This window comes from Muntiacus reevesi, chromosome 3 (assembly GCF_963930625.1).
Source record: "Muntiacus reevesi chromosome 3, mMunRee1.1, whole genome shotgun sequence".
In the NCBI taxonomy this organism is placed as follows: Eukaryota; Metazoa; Chordata; class Mammalia; order Artiodactyla; family Cervidae; genus Muntiacus; species Muntiacus reevesi.
The window spans coordinates 159,298,064-159,322,589 of record NC_089251.1 but is presented as its reverse complement, the minus strand read 5'-3'; the positions used below and the strand labels follow the sequence as shown (position 1 = coordinate 159,322,589).

Sequence of the window (24,526 nt, the reverse complement as noted above, 5' to 3'; positions counted from 1 at the left end):
TGCAGGGGAGCACCAAGAAGAATGGTCCCCAGCGCGGAGGCGGGTGACCGCTGTGGCTGGCTCCCACCCTGAGGCTTGTGGGGGCGGGGGGGGGGCAACCCTTGTGGAGAGACACCCCTCTGCTCCGGGGGGGGGTGGGGGTGGGGAGGAATCGCCAGCAGAGCATGAAAGTGAAGGTCGCTCAGTCGTGTCTGACTCTTTGTGACCCAATGGACTATACAGTCCATGGAATTCTCCAGGCCAGAATACTGGAGTGGGTAGCCTTTCCCTTCTCCAGGGGATCTTCCCAACCCAGGGATCGAACCCAGGTCTCCCACATTGCAGGCAGATTCTTTACCAGCTGAGCTACCAGGGAAGCCCAAGAATACTGGAGTGGGTAGCCTATCCCTTCTCCAGTATATCTTCCCGACCCAGGGATTGAACTGGGGTCTCCTACAATGCAGGCAGATTCTTTACCAACTGAGCTATGAGGGGATTCCATCCCCTGGATTCACCTCCCAAGTCAACCACCTCTATTTTCAGGGAAAGTCGGACTAAGAAACTATAGAGTTCCTTGAAATCTTTCCTCAAGGGAAACTGAGTATTAAGAGAACTGCTGGAGCCAGAGGTGTGAGCCCAGGGTGACTTCACAGACACGCGTCCACACTCAGCTCCAGGGGACTTGCAGGAGCGCTCAGCTGAGATCTCCCCAACCTCTCACCGGCTTCAGCCGGGCATTCGACACCACCGGGAGCAGCTACTATGCCACTCGCAGATGGTTCACAGACTCCTGCACTTGAGGACGGGCTCCTCCGAGAGCAGGACAAACGAGGCAATGATAGCCAGCAGGCGACGCACGCAGCAGGTCAGCCCCTAACACCAGAGCCAGGAAGATGGGTCACCCAGGCTGCCAGCACCAGCTCTGCAGTGGGAGGGCCTGCAACTTCCCCAGCCACGCTCCATTACAGAACCCTCCGGGAAGGCAAAGGTCCTTCTAAAAATCAGAGGCAGTATTTTAAGGATTTCTGAAAACTGTTGTGCATTTTCTTTGAGTATGGTTTTTCTAGTAGTCATGTATGGATGTGAGAGTTGGAGTATAAAGTAAGCTGAGCGCTGAAGAATTGATGCTTTTGAACTGTGGTGTTGGAGAAGACTCTTGAGAGTCCCTTGAACTGCAAGGAGATCCAACTAGTCCATCCTAAAGGAAATCAGTCCTGGGTGTTCATTGGAAGGACTGATGTTTAAGCTAAAGCTCCAATACTTTGGCCACCTGATGTGAAGAACTGACTCATCTGAAAAGACCCTGATGCTGGGAAAGATTGAGGGCAGGAGAAGAAGGGGACAACAGAGGATGAGATGGTTGGATGGCATCACTGACTCAATGGACTTGAGTTTGAGCAATCTGTGGGAGTTGGTGATGGACAGGGAGGCCTGGTGTGCTGCAGTCCATGGGGTCGCAAAGAGGTGGACACGACTGAGCAACTGAACTAAACTGAACTTTAATATTAAAAAAAAAAATCAGCTGAGCCTCTCATACATAACATAAAATCAGAATGAAAACCTCACAGATCTAAAGTTGTTACAATTCAATGAAGTCCAAAGTGCTGTGACTCAGATCTGTTATTTCTTCTTTGGGGAAGCTAACATATATTGAGCACCTGTTTTACAGGTAAGCAGAGCTTAGCTCAGAAATCAAGCAGAGCTGAGGCGTGAACACACATCTTTTCCCAAAACACGTTTCCAGTGTTGCTCTTGGGAAGCCTTCATCTGCTGCACACTTCGTGAGTGATTCCTGCTGAAGACTCTGCGGGTGATCTGAGATCCAGAGAGAGCCCACCTCGACCCCACAGTTAAGGAGAAACAGAGGAACAGTGAGCAGTTTCGGCATCATGACAGACTAACCACGCAGCTCAGGTCTCCATACAAAAAGCAGAGGGGTGGGCAGGAAGCAGTGGCCAGGGCAGCACAGCTGAGTGAATGCCCCTGGAACCGCTTTTAGTTTTTATGAACGATTCCCCATTGAAAGTGAGAGACTGATAGTTGCTCAGTCATGTCTGTCTCTCTGTGACCCCGTGGACTGCAGCCCGCCAGACTCCTCTGTCCATGGGATTCCCCAGGCAAGAATCCTGGAGTCGGGTGCCATTCCCTTCTCTAGGGGATCTTCCCAACCCAGGGATGGAATCCATGTCTCCTGCACTGCAGAAGATTCTTTACTGTCTGAGTCACCAAGAAAGCCCCACACTACTGAAAAATGGAAGCAATTCAGTATTTTTTTTCAAAAAAACACATGTCCACTATACAGTATGAAAGAATTTCAAAAGATCATAAAAGATAAAAGCACAATTCCTCAAATTATTTGTCAAGTTTTTAATGAAAATAGTATAAGTCATTGATAGCTTTGTTCCAGATAAATGCAAACCAGATACAGAGCATTATTTATTTTTTTTAATGGTTGAAAGTGTAGCCTCGAAATTCATACTTAAGGAGGTTAACTGTTCAGGGGCACATTCTCACCTCTCTCCAAGTAAGAGTTCATTAAATCACAAAAGAAAAGTGTAACACATATATATAGGACCCAGACCATTCACAAAGCTAATTCAGAATGTAGACCAACAATCTACAAAATTCTGACGTCAATAAAGAGCCAGTTGCAAAGAAAATATCATACCTAGGAAACAAATCTAACCCGTGCTGCCCTCCGGACGGAGGCCAGAGGGGAGTGACGCCCCGGGCCGGTGCCCAGCCCGCCTGAGACCGCCCAGCGCCCAGCACAGCCAGCTGCGGAGCTTCCCCACCCCACCTGAGAGCAGGGAGGCCGCGAGCTTCCCCACCCGAACTGAGGGCGGGGAGGCCCCGCAGAAACCAGAAAAGTCCCTCCTGCGTCAGGCCAAGTGAACACGAGTGATTCAGAGACACAAGAAAACAGAGGTCAAAGACCCGGGAGGCACAGAGGCCCCAAAATGGGGAAAAGGACAGCCATTTAAAAAATAGATCCCCTAAATGGAAGAATGCTCATAATTGGCACTTTTTTTTTCCTTCAGTTCTTTTCTCTTTCCAAAAATCCTTTCCTTTTATTTTCAACACATTTTCCTTTAACTCCTTGCCAAGAAAGTGGAATCGCTCTAAGACTCCAGCCATTTCCTGCTATCAGTGTTTCCAGAAGCTGCGCTTCCTGTAACTACAAAGAAAACACCTTCCCTGCCCAGTGGATGCGCTGGGCAGCCTTTCCCTCGCTTCCCTCTGCCCCCGACCATCTCCTGCCCCCGATGCCCTCGTGGGGCTGCCCTGCCTCCCTCCCAGAAGATGGTCCCTCGGGGCCCCACAGGGCCCAGGGATGCATGGACGCAACGTGCTCTGGCACTTCCTCTATTCAAGGCATCATTGCCAACACTGGATACACATCATTTCATTTCATCTTCGCTCCAATGTGGACTTGCCTAACCCCCAAGCACCACCTTAGGCCACATCCTCAGCATCCACTTAACAGATGAGGGACACAGACTCACGTTTCAGGGCCTCGGACTACCTGCTTTTCCTTCCTGAGAAGTCACCAGCCCCCAAAGCACTAGGGAACACTGGCCAGGGTCGGCAGTGTATCAACAGAGAAAGAAAAGACGAACAAGAGTATGAGCTGTTAGCATCTCTCTCCACACACACCCCCTCCCCAGGGGGGTCTGTCTGTTCACGTCTCATCATCACATTTGCAAAAAGATCGGGTCATCCCACCTGAAACCTGGTACCCAAAAACTTGCTGTCATAATAGTCTGGGATACTTTTCACCAGACTGAAACCCACAAGTCATAATAATTTTGCATCTCAAGAATCTGCCCAGGATACATTTCAAAAAATGTACCAATACAAAACAAATAGAGTTGAAAAACCACTTAGGAAAAAAAAGTGACAGATTTCCTAATGATGGCCCATTGACAAAAGAAAAAAAAAAAAAGGTTACAAAACACAGAAGGTGCTAGAACGCCCCAGCTGTGACAGGATCTCAGGAGACATGCAATTCAATGAGAGCACTAACATTAATAAAGAATAACCTTTAACATGAAGGCATTCCCAGTGACCTGAAAAGCCTTGAAAGCATCTGCAGTGCTCAACAGAGTGGAAGGACGGATACCAACCCCCTCCCCGGATCCACACGTCCCATCCAGGGAAGAAGAACAGGGATCATCAGGGCTGTCCCTGAAACCCTGGCTGCTCTAGGGAAATGGTGCCTTCAAGCAAGAGGCCCAAGTACGTGCAAGCTGACAACGTCTCATCCCCAAGGCTAGGGTGTGCAACAAGGATTAACTGTGTGAAGATCCCAGAAGCAAGGAGACACGGGTCAAAGAAATTGGTGAAGGTAGTGCCAGGCTGATGCTTAAGGTTAGGAAAGGGTTTGCACAAAATCCAGTAACTAGGAAGGAAGCAGCAGCTAAAATAAAACCAATGGGTGGACTAGGAGGAAATAATATTAAGTGATAAGACAAAGAAAAACGTCAACGGTATAAGCAGAACACAGGAAAAATCAGCAGGGGTGAAGTTCAAACTAAGGGGATAGGAAAGAAACCCACTCAGACGCTCAGAGGAACAGGGAAGAGCAACTGTAAACCTAAAATAAAACCAGAGAAGGACCAGAAATGTGAGGATCTAAAGAATTTGGTTCCACCACAAAGCACAGCCAGACTGTCCTTGGTGGACAGTGAGGTCTCTGAGGTCAGGGCAGCTTTCCACCGGGTCTGCCCAGACGGCGCCCACAGCGGCCAAGAAGGATGAATGAATGCATGAGCCCACACCTTCCCGGCTTGAAAGGAAAAACCCCGATCACCGCAGCGAGGGAATAAATTACGATCAACTGCACCGGCTCCTGCCGAGGGGCATCATTCAGGGGCAAGACCACTCAAGGTCACATTTGCACTCCCTTAAGAAGCTCTAGAACGTAAAGCCCACATTTTCACAGGGAAGACACTCAGTTTCTTGCCAAAATGTAGTGATTTCCACCAGATGAAGCCGGCTGGGCAGCTCTCCAACAGTGTAAACAATAGTTCATCTCTTAAATGTGAAACCGTAGACTCTATCGGAGTCAGAAACTACATTAAAATAGAAGTGGCTTTGTTTCCATTTTCAAATCTGCGCATGACGTAGAAAGGAGCTGATAAGTATGAGAGGTAATTGATGCATGCATTTTTTTGTTTTTTGTTTTTTTAATATGCATGGTTTGACATTTCGAGATCTTGTGTAGGAGAAGTAAGTGGGAGGCTAGAGGAAGGCATAATCAAGTGAACAAACCTTCAGGGGCTGAAAAATCAACTATGATCTCAACAGGAGGACAATAAAAAAAAAAAAAAAAGAAAAGATTACATCAACCACTAACTAGGGCAACTATACTTTGGCCACCTAAAGTGAAGAGCCAACTCACTGGAAAAGACCCTGAGGCTGGGAAAGACTGAGGGCAGGTGGAGAAGGGGATGACAGAGGATGAGATGGTTGGATGGCATCACCAACTCAATGGATGTGAGTTTGAGCAAGCTCTGGGAGATGGTGATGGACAGGGAAGCCTGGCGTGCTGCAGTCCATGGGGTCGCAAAGAGTCGGACACGACTGAGCGACTGAACACAACCACCAGTTAGTTAAATGGCATTTCAGTAAAGTCTTACTTCCTTTTCAATTTAATTTTGAATAGGTAATAAATGATGTTATTCAGAAATCAAAAAAATTATAAAAAACTATGGAGTGACATCTGCCTACATCTCCTGTTGCCCCTGCCCCTGGGTATCCACTGCTCCCATCCCCACCGAACTGCCAGTGAAGCACTGGGCGCGCTTTCTGAGTTTCTGCCATGTTTATGCAGCACAGACACACGCAGGCATACACTTTCATTGTCCTTTCTAACACAAAAGTGTGGGTGTGTGCTTGGCTTTACATCTTGCTTTTTCCACATGACGATGTACACGAAGAACTCCAGTGCACTGACTTCACTACTACAGGCTTCCTTCAGCCAGGTCCCTGCAGGCCAACTTCAGGTCATTTCTTCAACTGTTCTCTTCCACCAGGGCCGCAGTCAATTAATACCGGGCCTCCCAGGTGGCACTAGCGGTAAAGAACCCACCTGCCAACACCAGAGACACAGGAGATGTGGGTCCGATCCCTGGATCAGGAAGATCCCCTGGAGGAGGGCAGGACAACCCACTCCAAGATTCTTGCCTGGAGAGTCCCCATGGACAGAGGAGCCCGGTGGGCTACAGTCCACAGGGTCGCAAAGAGTCAGACACGACTGAAGCGACTTAGCATGCATATTAACACCGGGTGAAGTCATCTTGCCTGTGTGTGGGTACATCTGAATGATAAACTCCCAGAAGTAAAACAACTGACTCAATGTGAAGTGAAGGTCACTCAGTCATGTCTGACGCTGCCACCCCACGGACTGTAGCCCGCCAGGTTCCTCTGTCCATGGAATTCTCCAGACCAGAGAATGGAGTGGGTTGCCATTTCCTTCTACAGGGAATCTTCCCAACCGAGGGATCAAACCCGGGTCTTCCGCACTGCAGGCAGATTCTTTACCGTCTGGACCACCAGGGGAGCCCAACTGACTCAACGGGTACATGCACTGTTAATATGATGGACACCGCCATACTCCTCTCTTCCTGGGCTGTTCCCGCCAGGGACGCACACCAATGCCTGCTTCCTCATAAAATTACCTATGCTGTGTTAAACAATCTACTGAGTTTTGCAAATCCGACAGGAGAAAAGGGTGCCTTGGTGCTTTTAAATGGCATTTGTCTTATTGTGAAAGAGGCTGAGCATCTCTTTGTTCATATCCTTTGACTATTTTTATTGGGTTGTTCTTTTTCTTCATCATTCTGGTAGGCAGAGCTCTGCTGTGATATGGACTGTTAGAGATTTCTTACAAGGCTGACGGTAAAGAAGAGCCTGATGGCCCTGTTGGAGGCAGGACAGAGCCAGTGCAGGAAGGCAGAGGGCATCACAGAATAAATTGTGATTCGATGTTATTTAGGACTATCAAAAGGCACTTTTGCAAATGCAGACTAACTTCTCAATCGTTTCTTTGGTTAATTCCAGATTTTGAGTCACATTTAATGGCTCTCCCTTCTCCAAGGCAAAACGGGACACAACTGAACTGAACTGAACTCCAAGGCTAGAAAGGAATTTCCTTCTATGGTATCTTTTTTAAATGTATGTTTAAACATATGATCCATATGGAATTTATCCTGGAGTAAAAGATATGCTCTAATTTTGTTTCCAGATGAGTACGCAGTTGTCCCCAAATCATTTACTCAATAGTCCATCTCTACTTCTCCTATATGAGATGACACTTTTGAAGTACACTAAATTCCTCTACGTGTCGGACTCTACTAAGGCCTTTCTGTTCTGTTGTATTGGTTTATCTATTCACATGCCAGTACCACACTGTGTGAATCTCTGCAGTTTTGTATGTAGGTATTTAACCTGCCTTAAAGATTAAAAGACACTTACTCCTTGGAAGGAAAGTTATGACCAACCTAGACGGCATATTAAAAAGCAGAGACATTACTTTGCCAACAAAGGTCTGTCTGGTCAAGGCTTTGGTTTTTCCAGTGGTCATGTATGGATGTGAGAGTTGGACTATGAAGAAAGCTGGGTGCAGAAAAATTGATGCTTTTAAACTGTGGTGTTGGAGAAGACTCTTAAGAGTCCCTTGGATTGCAAGGAGATCCAACCAGTCCATCCTAAAGGAGATCAATCCTGGGTGTTCACTGGAAGGACTGATGCTGAAGCTGAAACTCCAGTACTTTGGCCACCTCATGTGAAGAGGTGACTCATTGGAAAAGACCCTGATGCTGGGAGGGACTGGGGGCAGGAGAAGGGGACGACAGATGATGAGATGCCTGGATGGCATCACCGACTCGATAGGCATGAGTTTGAGTAAACTCCGGGAGTTGATGATGGACAGAGAGGCCTGGCGGGCTGCGATTCATGGGGTGGCAAAGAGTCGGACACGGGTGAGCGACTGAACTGAACTGAACTGAACTGAAGATAATTAATCATGAGATACAAAGAACATTATCCTAAAAAGGCACCATGACTGAGGACATGAGAATGTTTCCAAAGTAAACTTCTGGTCCTGGGACAAAAGAAAATTTGGAAAAAAGCATGCAGTCTTAATAGGAAAGATAAAATGTATAATGACCCAAATGGAGGCAGCACAGTGATCAAGCTCCTGTGGGTATCACTGCAGAGGTTTATTTGAGAAGCTGCTAGAACGCTGGGGTAGGAGGGCACATTCAGGGCGTGGACAGAGAAGCACCATGGTGATCAGGCTCCTCTGGGTATCACTGCAGAGGTTTATTTCAGAAGCTGCTGGAACCGCAGGATGGGAGGGCACACTCAGGGCGTGGACAGAGAGGCGCAGTCTGACTGCCCCCCACTCAGGGTGCTCCGCTCCAGCAGTGACGCGTTCTTCCTGCAAAACTGCCTCTTCCACAGCACTCACCAACTTCTAAAAGTTCAGATACACTTGCATGCTTATAAATAATTCATCACGTCCAAACACATGGCACTGTTTCAGCACTTCATAAGCAACGCTTTCTCTTTCCTAGTCTAGAAAATGTTTTCGTCAAAGTAAAAAGCTTTTTATCATCGCCTCGGGAGCTAAAGCTGAGGCGGCCAGAATGCTCTTAACGCTGATCGCCCCTCCGCCATCAGCCCTCGAACTCTCGGAGCCCACGGCTCAGACACAGGAAGATGCCACGCTCTCAGCGACTCTGAGGCCCTGGTCACTGGGGCCAAAGAGCGTACTCAGATCCCGAGGAAAAGAAAAAAGAATCAAAGGAAGTTTCGGCTTACACGATCAGAATTTATCGGCCACGTTACTTATCTCCTTGTTCCTTTGTGGAAACTCAACGTTTTTACAGGACCGTCTTGCTCATTTTCTCCCACTTTTACACCTTTTTATTTATTCCTTAGACTTCTGTCATTGGCATTTGTGCTCGGCACCGAGGTTAAGAAAAGGAATAAAAGATGCTTCCTGCCCTCAAGGAGCACACGAGTGTGGACCAGTACAAGCTCCAGGCACAAGGGAGACACAGATGGGTCCGTGAGCAGGCTGGGAGCAGGGCTGGACTCCAGAGGGCCCAAAGCTGCCTTGGTGGGTGGGAAAGGGCTGGGGGTAGGAGGAGACCTCCTGACCCAGCCAGAAGCCCGGGGTCGCAAGCGGTTGGCACTGTGGGCACTGGAGGGGAGGCGGGGCGGGAGGTGTTGGGGGTTGCTACACGGAGAGCTTTAAAGGCAGTCGGAGGGGGATGCAGAGGCCTTCCTGGGGGCAGTGGACGCCATTAAAGCACATGCTTCTCACTGCGAACCCCTCCACCAGTCGCCAGTGACCGCCTTTCACCTTGTCTGTATCCCTCATCATGCAGCGGCTCGGTGAAGGCAAGGATGGGTCCGGACCGGCTCATGAGCAGTGGGGACAAAGGCAGCTGGTGCTCAGCAGACGAGGTCTCGTTACATCATCTGATGACGCCCCCCCCCACCCAGACGCTGGATGACCTCAGGGTGGGGGCCGGGTGGGGGGGCTGGACCTGGCAGTCTCTCCTGGCTCCCTCCCACCAGCTCCTCTGTGGGAAGCACCCACCAGATCACCCCACTTCTATGTCCCGGATTCTGACGGCAGGGTCTCCCTCCAGCCTCAGCTCCACACACCTAACACTCTTCCCCCTCGAGACACTTCTCAAGCCTCACCCCGCCAGACGATTTTCACCAAGATGTGTCCTGGCAGCTCACAAGTGTCCACGCTTCCTGGTTCAGCACAGACGAGTGTGCCGGCCAGCTCCACGACAGCTCACACTCACCCACGCCCGCCGACGCACGGTGAAGGGTGAGCCCTCCACGCTCCTTTCACCGTACACCTTCCCTCCTGCAAGGCTCTCCACTCCTCCCGTCACTCTGCTAACTGTCCGGCCTCTCGTCCACCCCCTCTGACCAGGGCAGGACCTTCCGATCGCGCCCCTGACTCTTGCGTGGCCCCGGGCAGCTCGGCTTGGGGGACTCGCCCTCCCACCCTCCCACTCCCATCCCTCTGAGCCCAGGGCGCTGCTCAGTCAGGGAGCCGGGCAGGAGGGCCCGCGAGGGGCTGTCAGGACCCCCCACCCCCAGCCCGTCGGCACCCCGCCTGCTCGGCCCGCCGCCCTCTCCTAGGACAGGGTCCCCCCGCTGGCCCGGCCTTCCCAGCCCCCCACATGCCGCTCCCCTGGCGGCTCCGAGGTCCTGTCCTCCTCGCTTTTGCTTAGTCCTCAAACTACTTTTCCTCAACGAAAAACTCCACTCAGTCCTAGGTGGGGAAAAGCCAGCACATCCCTCCCCGGTTCATGGGGCGACCCCTGGGTCTCGGGGCGGCCGCAAGGCCATGGGGCGAACCCTGGGTCTCGGGGCGGCCGCTGGGCCATGGGGCGACCCCTGGGCCATGGGGCGACCCCTGGGCCTCAGGATGACTCCCTTTCCTTCTGCGAGGACTGAACAGTCTTGTCTCCGCCGCCCTTCAGTCCCTGCAGACGGCTCCGCCTCCGCCACTCCCAGGAAACCCGCGGAGGCCTACGGCAGCTCCCTGGCCCCACTGATTTGGGAAACCCGGGGCGCTGGCCGCCTCGCCTCCAGGTCCTTCTTCCAGACTCCGCGACATGCGTGTTCTGCTCTGCTTTGCCTCCTGGCTCTCAGACAGCCCCTCCTCAGGGCCTCCACAGCCCGTTCCCTCCCGCTGGCCTTGCCTCTGGCCCTGCCCACCCCCACGGCTGTTTCCGGTTCCCATTTGGGACGTGGCCCCACCTGCTCCCTGGGGAGTCACAGATCTCATGTCCCTGCAGTGGGGTCCAGAGCCCCCCTGTCACTCATCAGAGCCGGGGGGAGCCCCACTCCACAGCAACACGGCTGTTTACTGAGTGACCCCACCAAGGCCCTCGGCTTCACGTGAAGCACCCGCACACTCACGGCGGGGGACTCACAACCCCACGGCTTTAAACATCACAATTATCTAAATCCTCCAGTCTCGGTCCATCGACCCCTCCGATTTCCAGACTTAACGTATCCATCTGCCTTCTCATCAGCTCCACTGAACCGCGCCGCGGGCATCACAGACTTGGCGTGGCCACGCAGGACGTCCGAGTCCCTCCCGTCACAGCAGTTTCACTTGGTGGCCAGCGCTCCAGTCAAACGCTGGGCCCTGTTCTGGACGCCTCGCCCCCCTCACTCCACACTGCTGATCCACTTGCACGTCTCATGTCTTCTATCCCCAAACACAGCCCCGAAGCCAAGGAATTCGACGGCTTCCATTGCCATCATCACCAACCCTGATCCAAACGACCACTGTCTCTGGTAACGACAACACCAAGGTGGCCTTCGGGTCACCGTATCCACCGCAGCCCCTCAGACTCTCTGGCCCGACGGCAGGCAGAATGGGGTGAGCTCACGGATCACCCATCACACACCTGCCTAGAGCCTTCCGAAACCGTCCCCCACCCGGGAGCAAAATGCAAACTCGACAGGGCCTGACCGCCATGGGCACCGCAGGGGGCTGCTCCCTGAGGGTCAGGCCTCACTCTGCTCCTCGGAGCGACCTCTGTCTGGGGTGACCTCTTCCTCATACCCACCCAGCTGGCAGCCCTCGGTAGCTGACATTCCAGTGTAACTTCCTCTTCCTGGAGAGACTCTCAGGGGCCACCCAGACTGCAGCAGCCAACCCTGAAGTTCCACTCACTGCAAATTCTGAAGATGCTTGACACTTCTGATATTTGGGGTCCACGAGTCTGACGGCTCAGGGCCTGCACCTGAGCGGGTAGGCGCCGCCGGGAGTGCTCGCCACAGAGCGAGCGCAGCGTCTTTCCATGCGGATCTTTCTTTTCTCGGGACACAGGACCATGACCCCACCGCCCACATGCACCCCTCAGTCCCTGACCTCACGCGGTCACCCAGCCCGTCTCGGCCCAGGTCCGGCCTCCCCGAATCTGGGAGGAGGCCTGCCACAGAGGAGCCCCCCGCCTCCGCCTCCACCTCCCAGAAGCCCAGCTCCACCACGGAAGGTGGTCTTCTCACCCCCTTCTCTCTCTGTACAGCCCTTCAAAGGCCAGCCGTGAGACCCTCGGCAGCGGCCCCGGGAAGCTCGGCCAGTCTCACAGCCCCCTCCCCAGGACGCCCCTCAGCCACCTCCGGATGGAACAGGGGAGCACCAGCTCTGGCTGCCTGCGGGTCTCCGTCTTCCCCATCAGCCTCTGCTTTCCACTGCCTCTGTCACTACAGTCACTAAAAGGATGCCATCTATAGGCTTCCCTGGTGGCTCAGAGGGTAAAGCATCTGCCCGCAATGTGGGAGACCTGGGTTCGATCCCCGGGTCAGGAAGATCCCCTGGAGAAGGAAATGGCAACCCACCCACTCCAGTACTCTTGCCTGGAAAATTCCACGGATGGAGGAGTCTGGTAGGCTACAGTCCATGGGATCGCAAAGACTGAGCGACTTCACATCCTTAATGGTCTGCCTTGGAGAACCTGCCCCACAGTCAGAATGTGAAACTAAAGAGCCTTTGTTCAGCTCAGGGGAACACCCTGACCCTGCCCTGGGTTAATGGGCAGGAACCAAGAAACTAACACATCCCCTCCCTGGGGCCGGCCTCTTACTTGACTCCCTCAGGTCCTCGCCCTCGTTGTTCTATAAAAGACCCAGCCTCCAGACTCCCATAGAAGGTACTCCTGGACGCTAGTCTGCCATCGTCCTGGATGCCAGACTTTGGAATAAACTTGCTGCTCCTAGCATCCACACCTCATCTTCCGATTACTGGCTTGTCCAGCAGGGAGCAGACCACGCCTGGACTCAGGAACACAGACAGTAGGCTCTGATGTGCCCTTCCCCGGCCAGCAAGGCCTTCCTTGGCCCTCTTTCCCCGGCCCTGGCTGGAAGAATCCTCCACCCCAAGACCCAGCCCAGCTGCTCTGGAACATTTTCTGGGCCCCCTGAGGACAGGGCCTCAGCTCGGGCCCCGGAGCCGCTGCACCGGCTTTGCCGAGGAACCTGCTGTCCGCCGGCCTGTCTCTGTGCTCCCTGACACACGGTGGACTCTCTCCCAGCTCCGCAGCACAAGGGCCGAGGCCAAGGACGCTTCTGATGAGTGGCCCTCGGCTCCTAAGCTCCTAGAAGGCAGACATCATGTTGTTGTTCGGCTTCCTTTGGCCTCTGAATTTTCAACACAAGGATCTGAGCTCCTCCCATGGATGTATCGCCATCTCACCAGGCTCAGGACTGTAACCCAGGAAGACGAGCCCCTGCCCTCAGACTCCCACCAGGCTCGCCTTCCGCACAGGGAGCAGGCAGGAGCAAGTGAGCCAGTTACTGAGCGTGGGAACTGCAGAGGTGCAGAGTGCAGCGAGGAAAACCAGAGTGCTAGGCACCTCTATTTCCTTCGTAAGATCTGAGCAGGTCCACCGCTGAGCTGACTGCGGCGCCAATCATCAGCTCCTTATTGCAGAATTCAGGCTCAAATTGAAGAAAGGAGGGAAACCACACTTTGGAGAAGGACCTGGCAACCCACTCCAGTATTCTTGCCTGGAGAATCCTAGCAGGCTACAGTCCATGGGGTCGCAAAGAGTCGGACACGAGAGAGTAACTTCACTTTCACTTTCGTTCATTCAGGTATGACCTAAATCAAATCCCTTATGATTATACAGTGGGCGTGATGAATAGATTAGGGGATTAGATCTGGTAGACAGAGTGCCTGAAGAACTATGGACAGTGGTTCTTACATTTTATAGGAGGCGGTGACCAGAACCATCCCAAAGAAAAAGAATTGCCAGAAGGCAAAGTGATAGTCTGAGAAGGTCTTACACATAGCTGAGGAAAGAAGAGATGTCAAAGGCAGGGAGAAAGATAAACCCAACTGAATGCAGAGTTCCAGAGAATAGAAAGAAGAGATAAGAAAGCCTCCATAAGTGAACAATGTAAAAAAATTGAGGAAAACAATAGAATGTGAAAGACTAGAGATCTCTTCAAGAAAACTGGAGATACCAAGGGAACATTTCATGCAAAGATGGGCCCAATAAAGCACAGAAACAGCAAGGACCTAATAGAAGGAGAAGAGATTAAAAAGATGTGGTAAGAATACAAAGAAGAACCATACAAAAAAGGTCTTAATGACCTGGATAACCAGGATGGTGTGGTCACTCACACAGAGCCAGACATCCTAGACTGTGAAGTCAAGTGGGCCTTAGGAACTGTCACTACTAATGAAGTTAATAGAGGTGATGGAATTCCAGCTAAGCAATTTCTAATCCTAAAAGATGATGCTGTGAAAGTGTTGCACTCAATATGTCAGCAAATTTGGAAAACTCAGCAGTGGCCACAGGACTGCAAAAGGTCAGTTTTCATTCCAATCCCTAAGAAAGGCAATGCCAAAGAATGCTCAAACTACCATACAGTTGCGCTCATTTCACAGGCTAACAAGGAATGGTCAAAATCCTTCAAGCTAGGCTTCAGCAGTATGTGAACCAAAATCTTCCAGATGTTCAAGCTGGATTTAGAAAAAGCAGAGAAACCAGAGATCAAATTACCAACATTTGTTGGATTATAGAGAAAGCAAGGGAATTCCAGAAAAAACATCTTCTTCTGTTTGACTGACTAGCTAAAGCCTTTGACTGTGTTGTTCAGTCACTAAGTCATGTCCAACCCTTTGAGATCCCATGGACTGCAGCACACCAGCCTTCCCTGTCCTTCACTATCTCCAGGAGTTTGTTCAAACTCGTGTCCATTGAGTCGGTGACGCCATCCAACCATCTCATCCTCTGTCACCCTCTTCTCCTGCCCTCAGTCTTTCCCAGCATCAGGGTCTTTTCCAGTGAGTCAGCTCTTCCCATCAGGTGGTCAAAGTACTGGACCTTCAGTTTCCACATTAGTCTTTCCAATGAATATTCAGGGTTGATTTCCTTTAGGATGAACTGGCTGGATTTCCTTGCTATTCAAGGGACTCTCAAGAGTCTTCTCCAGCACCACAGTTTGAAAGCATCATTTTGGGGGCGCTCAACCTTCTTTACGGTCCAACTTTCACATCTGTACATGACTTCAAATCTGACTGTGGGGGTGGAAAATTCTTAAAGAGATGGGAAAACCAGACCACCTTACCTGTCACCTGAAAAGCCTGTATTCAGATCAAGAAGGAACAGTTAATAAATGGACTCAGAACAATGGACTGGTTCAAAACTGGGAAAGGAGTACATCAAGGCTGTATATTGTCATCCTGCTTATTTAACTTGTATGCAGAGTACATCATGGGAAATGCTGGGCTGGATGAAGCACAAGCTGAAATCAAGATTTCCAGGAGAAATATCAGTAACCTCAGATATGCAGGCCTCTAATGGCAGAAAGCAAAGAGAAACTAAAGAGCCTCTTGATGAAGGTGAAAGAGGAGAGAAAAATCTGGTTTAAAACCCAACATTAAAAAACTAGGATCATGGCATCCAGTTCCATCACTTCATGTCAAATAGATGGGTGAAAAGGTGAAACTAGTGACAGATTTTCTTTTCTTGTCCTCCAAAATCACTGCAGATGGTGACTGAAGTCATAAAATTAAAAGACATTTGCTCCTTGGAAGAAAAGCTATGACAAACCTGGATCGCATATTAAAAAGCAGAGACATCACTTTACCAACAAAAGTCTGTAGAGTCAAAGCTATCATTTTTCCAGTCGTCATGTATGGATGTGAGAGTTGGACTGTGAAGAAAGCTGAGCACCGAAAAATTAATGCTTTTGAACTGTGGTGTTGGAGAAGACTCTTGAGAGTCTCTTGGACTGCAAGGAGATCCAACCAGTCCATCCTAAAGGAGATCAGTCCTGAATATTCATCGGAAGGACTGATGCTGAAGCTGAAACTCCAATACTTTGACCACCTGATGTGAAGAGTCAACTCATCGGAAAAGACCCTGATGCTGGGAAAGACTGAAAGCAAAAGAGAAGGGGAGGAAGACAGAGGCAGAAAAAGTTGGATAGCGTCACTGACTCAATGCACATGAGTTTGAGCAAACTCTGGAAGACAGTGAAGGACAGGGAAGCCTGGCATGCTGCAGTCCACAGCGTCACAAAAAAAACAGTGGGACAAGAGTGGGAGACTATATAACAACTTAGTGGAGTTTCCCCTTAGATAGATTTAGATCAGCTGGAGGAACTCAATTTACATTTTAAAAGGAAATTAAAATGTTTCAAATTAAAACTAAGAGTTCTCCTTTTAAGAGGGAAATATTCCTTTTTCATTAAAATTATGTTTTCTTTCCTTCTCAGAATTCGTGAGCTGATTTTAACAAACAACAGTTAACAGTGTATTAACTGGTAAAATGTTCACCACATCAAGCTTAACCTTCTGTACAGTAAACAAATCTATTACCTCGTACACTGCATTTGTGTGTGTGTGTGATAAGTACTTTTAAGATCTACTCCCTTAGTAACTTTCAAATAGGCAATACAGTATTAATAATTACAGTCACCATGCTACATCCCCATCATTTATTTATTGGACCTCACTTATTTTTGTTAATGGGATAGAAAGTTTTAGATGCAAAATTACCTAAAGCTAATGTGTCAGGCTGACGTTGCAGAAGACACCATCTTCTACTGTTTCCACTCTTTCTCATTCAAATGTTTAGGGGTTATCTTTGTTCGTGGAAGTTTCTTGAAATCAAAAGAAGAATTTTGTGAAACTAAAAATTGACGAAACTGAATAATTCCACCTGGTTCCAACCGCTTCTCCTTTGGATTAAACCCTGATGCCACTAGTCAGGACGACACAGGCACCCCCACTTTCCTGGGCTCCTTCCTGATCTCACCCGGGCCTGGCAGCAAGTCCTCACAGCGCTCCTTTGCCGGTTATCTTGGTGGGTGTCCTATGGGCACTGCAGCTCCTTCGAAGGACTAGTTTCCGCGTTGGCACCTCTCTGTCAGTTGCTGGCAAGTGATTTACACCCGGTTTCGCTGCTGTGTGGTCAGCCTAGCATCCCACTGCAATCCCAGGATCATCAGGTCCACAGGAAGAAGTTCAGTGTGAAGTCTAGTGTAGCGTCTGTGTGTTACACGCACTGGCTCTAAAAAGGGATCATATTTATCCCAGCTTGCTCAAGTGTTAGCCAAACAGTATCTTAAGTCTCAAGAAACAGAGCAAAGAGTGGTTAGCCAGGGGTGTAGACTGTATTAAAAATCCACCTTTCCTAGACACATACACATTTTCTGTTGAGAATATTTTAGAAATACACAACAAATTGTAGCATGAAGACGTGTCTGCCGCCAGCACCAACACACACTTTCTCATCCTGTCTCACTCTCTGTCCTGTCTCACTGTCCTCGCTGGCTCTGCGCTCTCTGAGCAGTATTTTTCTTTTCTACAGCTCTGTGCCTTATTCACAGCAGCCTGCGGGGGCAACACCCATGAGGAGAGAGGCAGGAGCATTTGTGAGAGGAAGAGAGAGACAAGGACCTTCCTTTAACTTTTGTGCATCCTGAGGCCAGGATTCCCAGCTCAGCTCCAAAAGTCCTTGCCCCACTGGTGTACACAGCCCCTGCACGCCCTGCCACGCCCCACGTGTCGACACGGTGAGCTGTTTCCTCCAGAAGACAGTGCAGCTCCTCGTGGCCTGTCAAAGCGTGACCTCTTGGCTTTCCTTTCCTGTCTGTGTGCATGCACACACACAGACACACACACATACACACACCACTGCAAAGTGGACTTCACAGCAACACCTCTCCGAGCAGTGAAGTCCCAGACCCAGCGCCGGAGGACAAGCTCGGAGGTCAGCGATGAAAGGCAGATGACTGATGAAGTGCAGTCGGCACCTGCCAGGGTCGGAGAGCGCCCGCCGACCTCCCGGCGCTGGGCGACAGTGCTGCGCTTGCTTCTCGGAGGCTCTCTTCTCCTGGTTGGTGAACTCTTGGGCCACCGCCTGCTAGGGCAGCACCTGGCAAGTGGCAGGAACTCTTAACAAGTGTTTGCTCCGTGCATTACCGAGCCAATCAGTGAATCTGTGCGAACCAAAATGAGAGCCAAAATGGACAGGAGTGGAAACAGGACATTATACTCTCAAAACACGATTTGCTTCTGATGATGATAAAACAGGCATTCCTACAAACAACAATCAGACACAGCAGCTTTACATGACAACTTGCTTGTGAGACCCAGAAGAGGTCTAACAGAATGGAAAAAAGGGAATAAACGTGCACCAGCTATGACACATGTGGGCACTTTTGCATTCTTACAGAAGCCCAAATTTTCCTCAAAAAGACTCGTTTTCATTGACAAGTATCAAACAAGTCTGCCAAGCTTCAGGTACTTCAGCAGTTCTCATAAATGTGGCTCGTCACGCAGCAAGAGACAGAAAGAGCGTCCCCAACATGAAGGACACAGTGTCAGAGCAGAGACTGGCTGCCGTCCTTAAAGCCACCATCGAGCCTCTTGCCATTTTTGCAGTGAGGTGGGTCCAAGAATAGATTTTTCTCAAAAGTGTGTTTGTGTGTGTGTGTGTGTGTGTGTGTAAGTCACTCAGTCATGTCCGACTCCTTGAACCCCATGGACTGTACAGTCCATGGAATTCTCCAGGCCAGAATACTGGAGTGGTAGCCGTTCCCTTCTCCAGGGGATCTTCCCAACCCAGGGAACTTTAGTATTCACTATCTTAGCAATGTCCCAAAGATTTCTATATGCAATGGTTCCTATTCAAGCCCCAAGCTAATTCTCACTGACTTGGTTAAGGGGGGAAAAAAAAACAACAAGAAACAAACAAAAACCCTCAACAACTCTTGAATCTATTTTCACTGGGCCTCTCCCTGCAGAGCTGGGGGGTGGGAAGCGGGTGGATGGCCCTCTCCTGTCTTTCCAAAAGGAAAGTTTGCTAAGGACTCTCCCAGGACACCTCCATCCTACCTGAGCTGTTCATCTTCATTCTCCTCCCCAACATCCCTCCCAACCTGCCCCACCCCAGACAACCAGCAGTAACAACAGAAACAAACTTCATCACTTTAGGGAAATCCCTACACACCCAGGCTCCCTAGCACAACTTTCCTCCCAAAACTTTCATGTGCAAGGTATGGGAGCCTCCACCTCTCTCTCCCTCCCTTCAACCAGGTGCAAATTGTGAAAAGTAGCTGTTTTATTTTTTAGTGAAAGAAACCCCTAGTGCAGGAGGAAGGGGGCAGACGGGAACCCCAGTCCTAGGCACCGGACTAACCCAACTCAAGTCAGTGAGTGAGTTAGGAGCTCCACGCTCTCCACCAACCTTCCTTCAGTTCTCGGCCAGGCGGGGTCCGTTTCAGCGAGCACAGATGTCCACGCCTAACACGCCTATGGGCAGCAGGGGAGGCCGCGCCCCCAGACCGGGTCCTTCCTGAACCGCAGCATCTGGGAATCAAGCAGCACCCGCAGGTGGGGGCCCGAAGGAGGCAGACACCTGAGGGCTGCCCTGCAGGTCGGACTGGGGGAGGCTGCGGGCTGGGGGTGTCCGCTGGGAGTCCAGGGCCCACGCCCCGCTGTCCTTTCAGGTCAATGGCAAACACGAGCAGAGACCGCCGCCAGCGGCTCCAGACCGCCAACAAGCGTTCGCGAGGCCGCTGGGCCCCGCGGCCCGCGCGGGCTGAACCCCGCCAGGGAGGCGGGAGCTCGTGGCGGGATGGGGGGCGGCAGCCGGGCCCCACCAGACACGCTCACACGCCCGGGAACGGCACCCCCAGAGGCTCCCGGGCGGGCGGCGAGCTCAAACGGGTTCCGGCCGCGAGGAGGGGTCGCACCCCGGGTGCCCGGGAGGTGCAGGTCGGCCGGGGTTGCGGAGTGAGCGGCAGACGGGAGCGGGAAGCCGAAAACGGCCACCCTGGAACCGCCGGCTGGGAGAAGGCGCCGCGGAAACGCGGGTCCCCGGCGAGAGGCAGACAAAGGCTCGGGTGCGCACGCGGTGGACGGTGGCGCCGGAACCCGCGCCGAGGGCCGCGAGGAGCCGCGCCCGACCCGGCTGGCGCCGGAGTCGCCCGGGGTTCCCGCGGGCGCGACCTCCCGCCCCGCCCCGGTCTCCGGTCCTCACCTCGCTCGCCCTCCATCCAAGACAACGGCGACCCCCTCCTCCGCGCACCCGGCGCCTCTTCCCTGAACATCTCCTGCCTCCTGCCTCCTAGCAATTATCTGCCTCGATGCTTCTGCTCGGTTTTGCCCCCCTCCCCCGTGACACGCCTTCCGCCACCCCTGCTCCGGCGCGCTCCGAGTCCCACTCGCGGGGAGTGCCCGAGGTCCCGGGTGGGGCGCGGCCCCAGGGGTCCGGACCGGCGGCGCCGTTCTCCCTCGCCCTGACACCCCATTGTCCTGCCCCTTACCAACCCGAGCACCGGTAAGCCCCAGGATCTAGACCCTACAGAAAGTGGACTCTGGGCGGAGGCGCGCCCATCTCCATGTGGTCAGTTCACGCTCTGGAACAGGGTCGCAGTGGGGCCTGGGGTAGCCAGGCCGGACCGCGACACCGAGCCCAGGGAACCGCCAGTGCCTCCACCTTGGGGAGCGCGGGGTCCCGGGGCCCTGGCCTGTCCTCCTCCAGCCGGTGGCCGCAGCGGGCGAGACCCCCCGGAGGAAGGAAGCGCCTCTGATCCAGCCAAGTGGCCCCAAGCTAAAGAGAGAGGAGCCGGCGTCCGTGGTGCGGGAGTTGATAGCAGACGTGCAGGGCAAGCGTGGCCAGAAACAGCCCCGGGGGCCCGAGGCGGGCAGCAGGTCCCGTCCCAAGCGCGCGGCTCCTGCCGCCCTCCCGGCTCACCCTTCCCCGCAACACGAGGAGCCAGGGGAAGCCCGCGGTTCCGGGCTGGCCGAGTCCCCCGCCCCTCCAGAGAAGCCCACCGCCGGCCAGCCGCCCAACGCCCCCAGGCCGGCCACACACACCCGGCCCGCCGCCCGCCGCGGGGAACGCGGAGCCTGGCACTTACTGGGGCTCAGGAAACACTCCGTCAGCCTTCGGAAGCAGCTCGCATTATTAGAAGGTCCATCTTCCATGTCGGAGCCGAAGAGCAGCGGGAACGCGGCGGCGAGCGCGGCGCCGGGGCCTCGGGGCCGCCGCGCCGTTCGGCCGCCGCCGCCCGGGTTGGGACCGGGACCGTGAGCGGGGCAGCCCCCGCCGGCGCCCGGGAAGCCGCGGGAGCCCGCGCGGGGGGCGGCCGGGCCGAACGGGAGCCGGGGCGGCGGCGGCGGCGGCCGGGGCCCTGCACGGGCCGAGAGCAGCAAGCCCCGGAGCGCGGGGGAGAGGAAGAGCCGCCGCCGCCCGCCGCCGCCGCGGTGACTCCTGCTGGGGGGGACGCTCAGGGGAGCCGCCTCTTGTCCTCTGCCGCCGCCAGCATCGCCGCCGCCTCCTCGGGCCGCCGCCGCCGCTGCGCCCTCCCTTCCTGGGAGACGCGCGGGGAGGTGGAAGGCAGATGAGGAGGGGAGAAGAGAAGGCGGGGGTTGGGGGGGCGGCGGCCAGAAGTAAAAGGAAGATGGAGCGGAGGCGCGGACCGGGGAGGAGAAGGCGAGCGCGAAGGGAGCGCGCGCTGCGACCCAGCCGCCCCCGCCGCCGCGCGCAGACAGGGCGCCGGGGCCCCCCGGGGGGCTGGCGCGGCCAGCGGAAGAGGGGGGCGGGCGCGGGGACCAGGCGCGCTCGGCCGGGCCGCGGCCAGGCGGCTCGGGGGCCGGGCCCGGGCCCGCTGCGCTCCTCCCGCCGGCGGCGCTGCGCCTGGGCTCCGGGTGGAGTTTGCCGGAGCCGGGCTCGTCCCCCGCCGCGGGCAGGGGGGCCTGGGGGCGGGGAGCGAGTGGCTCTTCGGGGCTGGCCATGGCCCCCCTCCTCCTCCTGGGGCTGCGGGTGGGGGCTGGCCGCGGGCGGGAGGGGCGCGCGACGGGCCGGGACTCTGCGGGCTCCGCCCCCACAGGGCCAGCCCTCCCGGGCCGATCGGCCCGATCGTCAGTCTAGTCCTCCTCTCCGGTCTTCCGCGCCCGCTCGGCCCAGTCTTCACAACGTATTCCGCATGGGGGGCGGGAGGACCCGGGGCCCGGAGGGCGAGTCCCCCGCGGCGGCGCCTGGCTGCCGGCCGGCGCGCACAATCGGCGTGCTCCCGGCGGGCGAGGGGCGGCGGAGACGCTGCCTGAAAGCGTGGCGTGGTCTGTGCGCGCTCCGGTGGTGGCTGAGCCTCAGCGACTGCTCGAAAGCAGCGGAGAAAAGCGCCGCAGTGCCGCTGCCCGTGGAGGCGGCGGCGGCGGCTGCAGAAGACGCCCACTGGCGGAGCCAAGGCGCCCCACGCCGCAGCCGCCCGCGCCCCCACAGCGCGCCCCGCAGCTACTTGGCCCCCCGGCTTCAGGTCCCACGCCCCGGCGACTCCCGGCGTCCAGGGTGCGCCCCAGGCCCGAGCGGGAGGACCAAGCCACGCCTGGGTCTCTGCGAGGCATCCTCACATCTGGGCCTGGTGTTACAGATTCGTGAAACCCGCCACCCTGCAGCTGCTCCAGCTGTGCACCGCCGGGCGAGCCCTGCCGGCCAGTCCCCTGCCCGAGCCCGGGCACCCTCCCGCCGGCCGGCCCGCAGCTCCAACCGAACTGTGCTCACAACTCCCAGAAGAGTGCCAACTCAGACGTTGGGTTGGAATTTCTATCAAGGTTTGCTGTTTCCAGTAAACCAGGGTTTAGCAAGCCAGCTCTTCCCCAGCACTCCCTTTCTGATACTCACTTTACAACGAACTTTGTGTGCACAACCCAGTTTGCCCAGTGAGGACAGAGAATAGAAAAAGCAAACAAGTTCTGAGACTTGAGTCCTCACCCTCGGCTTCCTCAGACCATGCCCCCCTCCCTCGGCTCCCAGCCCCAATCCAGACAGTTGCTACAGAAGGGAACTGTGTCGCCCAACGGGCGCTCTGAGCACTGAGCGGCCGCCAGAAGTTTGCCAAGTTGGAGAGCCGAGCGCCCGCCCGGTGCGCAGGTGTCGGTGCCCGCCCGTCGCGTGCAGCGCGGTCACCGCAGCGCTGCGGGTCGGGGCTGGGGCGGCGAGCCGGCTGCCCCATGGCGGGACGGGCTGTCCAGACTCCCTGGCCTAGGTCACCTTCCCAGGACTGGGGCCGGCGTGCCGAAGCCCAGCTTCCGCGAAAGTCCAGGCGCTCACCTGAGCGAGAGGCGTGCGCGGCGGTGCAGCCGCTCTGTGGCCTCTGGGCCGGGGGACCCCAGTGTGTGCCTGGCCCCGGGGTCTCTTCTAGCCCTCCGCTTTTTTTTTTTTTTCCCCCCTCTCTGTCCAGTTCGGAAGGGCTTTTTATCTTGAAACGTAATTTCTTCCCTAGTCTGCTTTTCCTCACTCGCATCCAAACGCCCACAGTGGAAAGGGGCATGTGTGTATTAGCACCAGACTGGGCAGGCGGGGCGCCCGGACGGCGGCGCGGCTCCGGCCCCCAGCAAGGTCCCCGGGCCTTTCCGCGACTGCCCGGTGGACTCAGAGTCGCTCCTAGCGCGCGCCAGCCCTGGCACTCGCTGGATCGGAATTCTTCACTTTGCGGAACCAGCAAAAGATTCCGGTGGCTCTTACCTTAGCTGGGGGTGGAGGGGAGTGGAATTTGCCTGCCCTATTTGAGTGGGGCTTTGGGGGGGGCTTAGAAAGAACCGAAATGGCCGTGCCGCGCAGCCGGGTGTCCCGCAGCCTCCAGGCCGACGCGGCTGGCTTCGTATCACCTGTTAGCTCCCGGCAGTCGGGGACCCGCGCGCGCGGCGCCCTCGGCCCCGCGGGAAGGGTCTCCCTAGCTGCCCGGCGGTTTGGGGAGGACGCGTTTCTCCTGGAAGGGTTCACTGTTCTTTCTTCTATAGGCAAAATGCTTCTGCGTGTCCTTTAGGCTTCTTCGGTTGCCTTTTTGGAGTCATTAAAGTGACTTTCCTGTTACAAGAAAATGCGTCTTCAGTTTGAAAAGAAGCTATCTATCGGAGCGCCGGGCACAGGGCGGGCAGGAAAACATCAGATATCTGTTCTCTGGGTCTTCGTTAAATCAAGACACAAACTTTAGGGTGTTCACTAGCCCTCTTCTGAAATCAACTTCTTTCAACTTTTCTTCCTTCAAGACTCCAGCGAATGGCTGGAAAGCACACACTTCCCGTACCAATGAAAAATGCCAGAGCCTGACAACGGAAAAGGAGCAGGTTGAGGAGGAGCTTACTGATTATTGATTATATCTGTTAAGTGTCCTCCTTACTTAATACTGGAGGGCACTTCTGTTAATGTAAATCCAATAGGCGCCCAGCCACTGCTTCTTCTTCATGAAATATTTACTCAAAGATTTAAATCACAAACACACAACCTTAACAGCCGCTGTCACTCACCCCTGCGTTCAGGTGTTGCGACACCTGCAGAATGCCGTTTCTTGCAGACTCTTTTCCTTCGCTTTGAGTCTCCTTAGTGATGTCTCAGGAGAAGAGTGGGACTGAACACTCGTCACCCCAAATCTTTCAGGAATAAACAGGTTGGCTCTATTAAGTGAGCTCTCCATTCTGATAGCCCTCATAAAACCTGAAACTTAGTTACATGTCAAAATGTTA

At 54.2% G+C, this 24,526-nt stretch overlaps 1 protein-coding gene across 2 annotated transcripts in view; it reads right to left on the bottom strand.

Annotated features, from left to right (window-relative positions):
- PDE10A (phosphodiesterase 10A) overlaps positions 1–24,526 on the bottom strand; it is a 552,081-nt gene that overhangs the window by 236,044 nt on the left and 291,511 nt on the right. The window contains exon 1 of one of the 2 annotated variants that reach the window (XM_065931005.1): positions 20,923–21,799. The exons of the other annotated variant lie outside the window; for it this stretch is intronic. Coding sequence (XP_065787077.1) covers positions 20,923–21,799 — 877 coding nt within the window. Of the gene's footprint in view, positions 1–20,922; positions 21,800–24,526 lie in introns of those variants that run through there. 2 annotated transcript variants of the gene reach the window in all.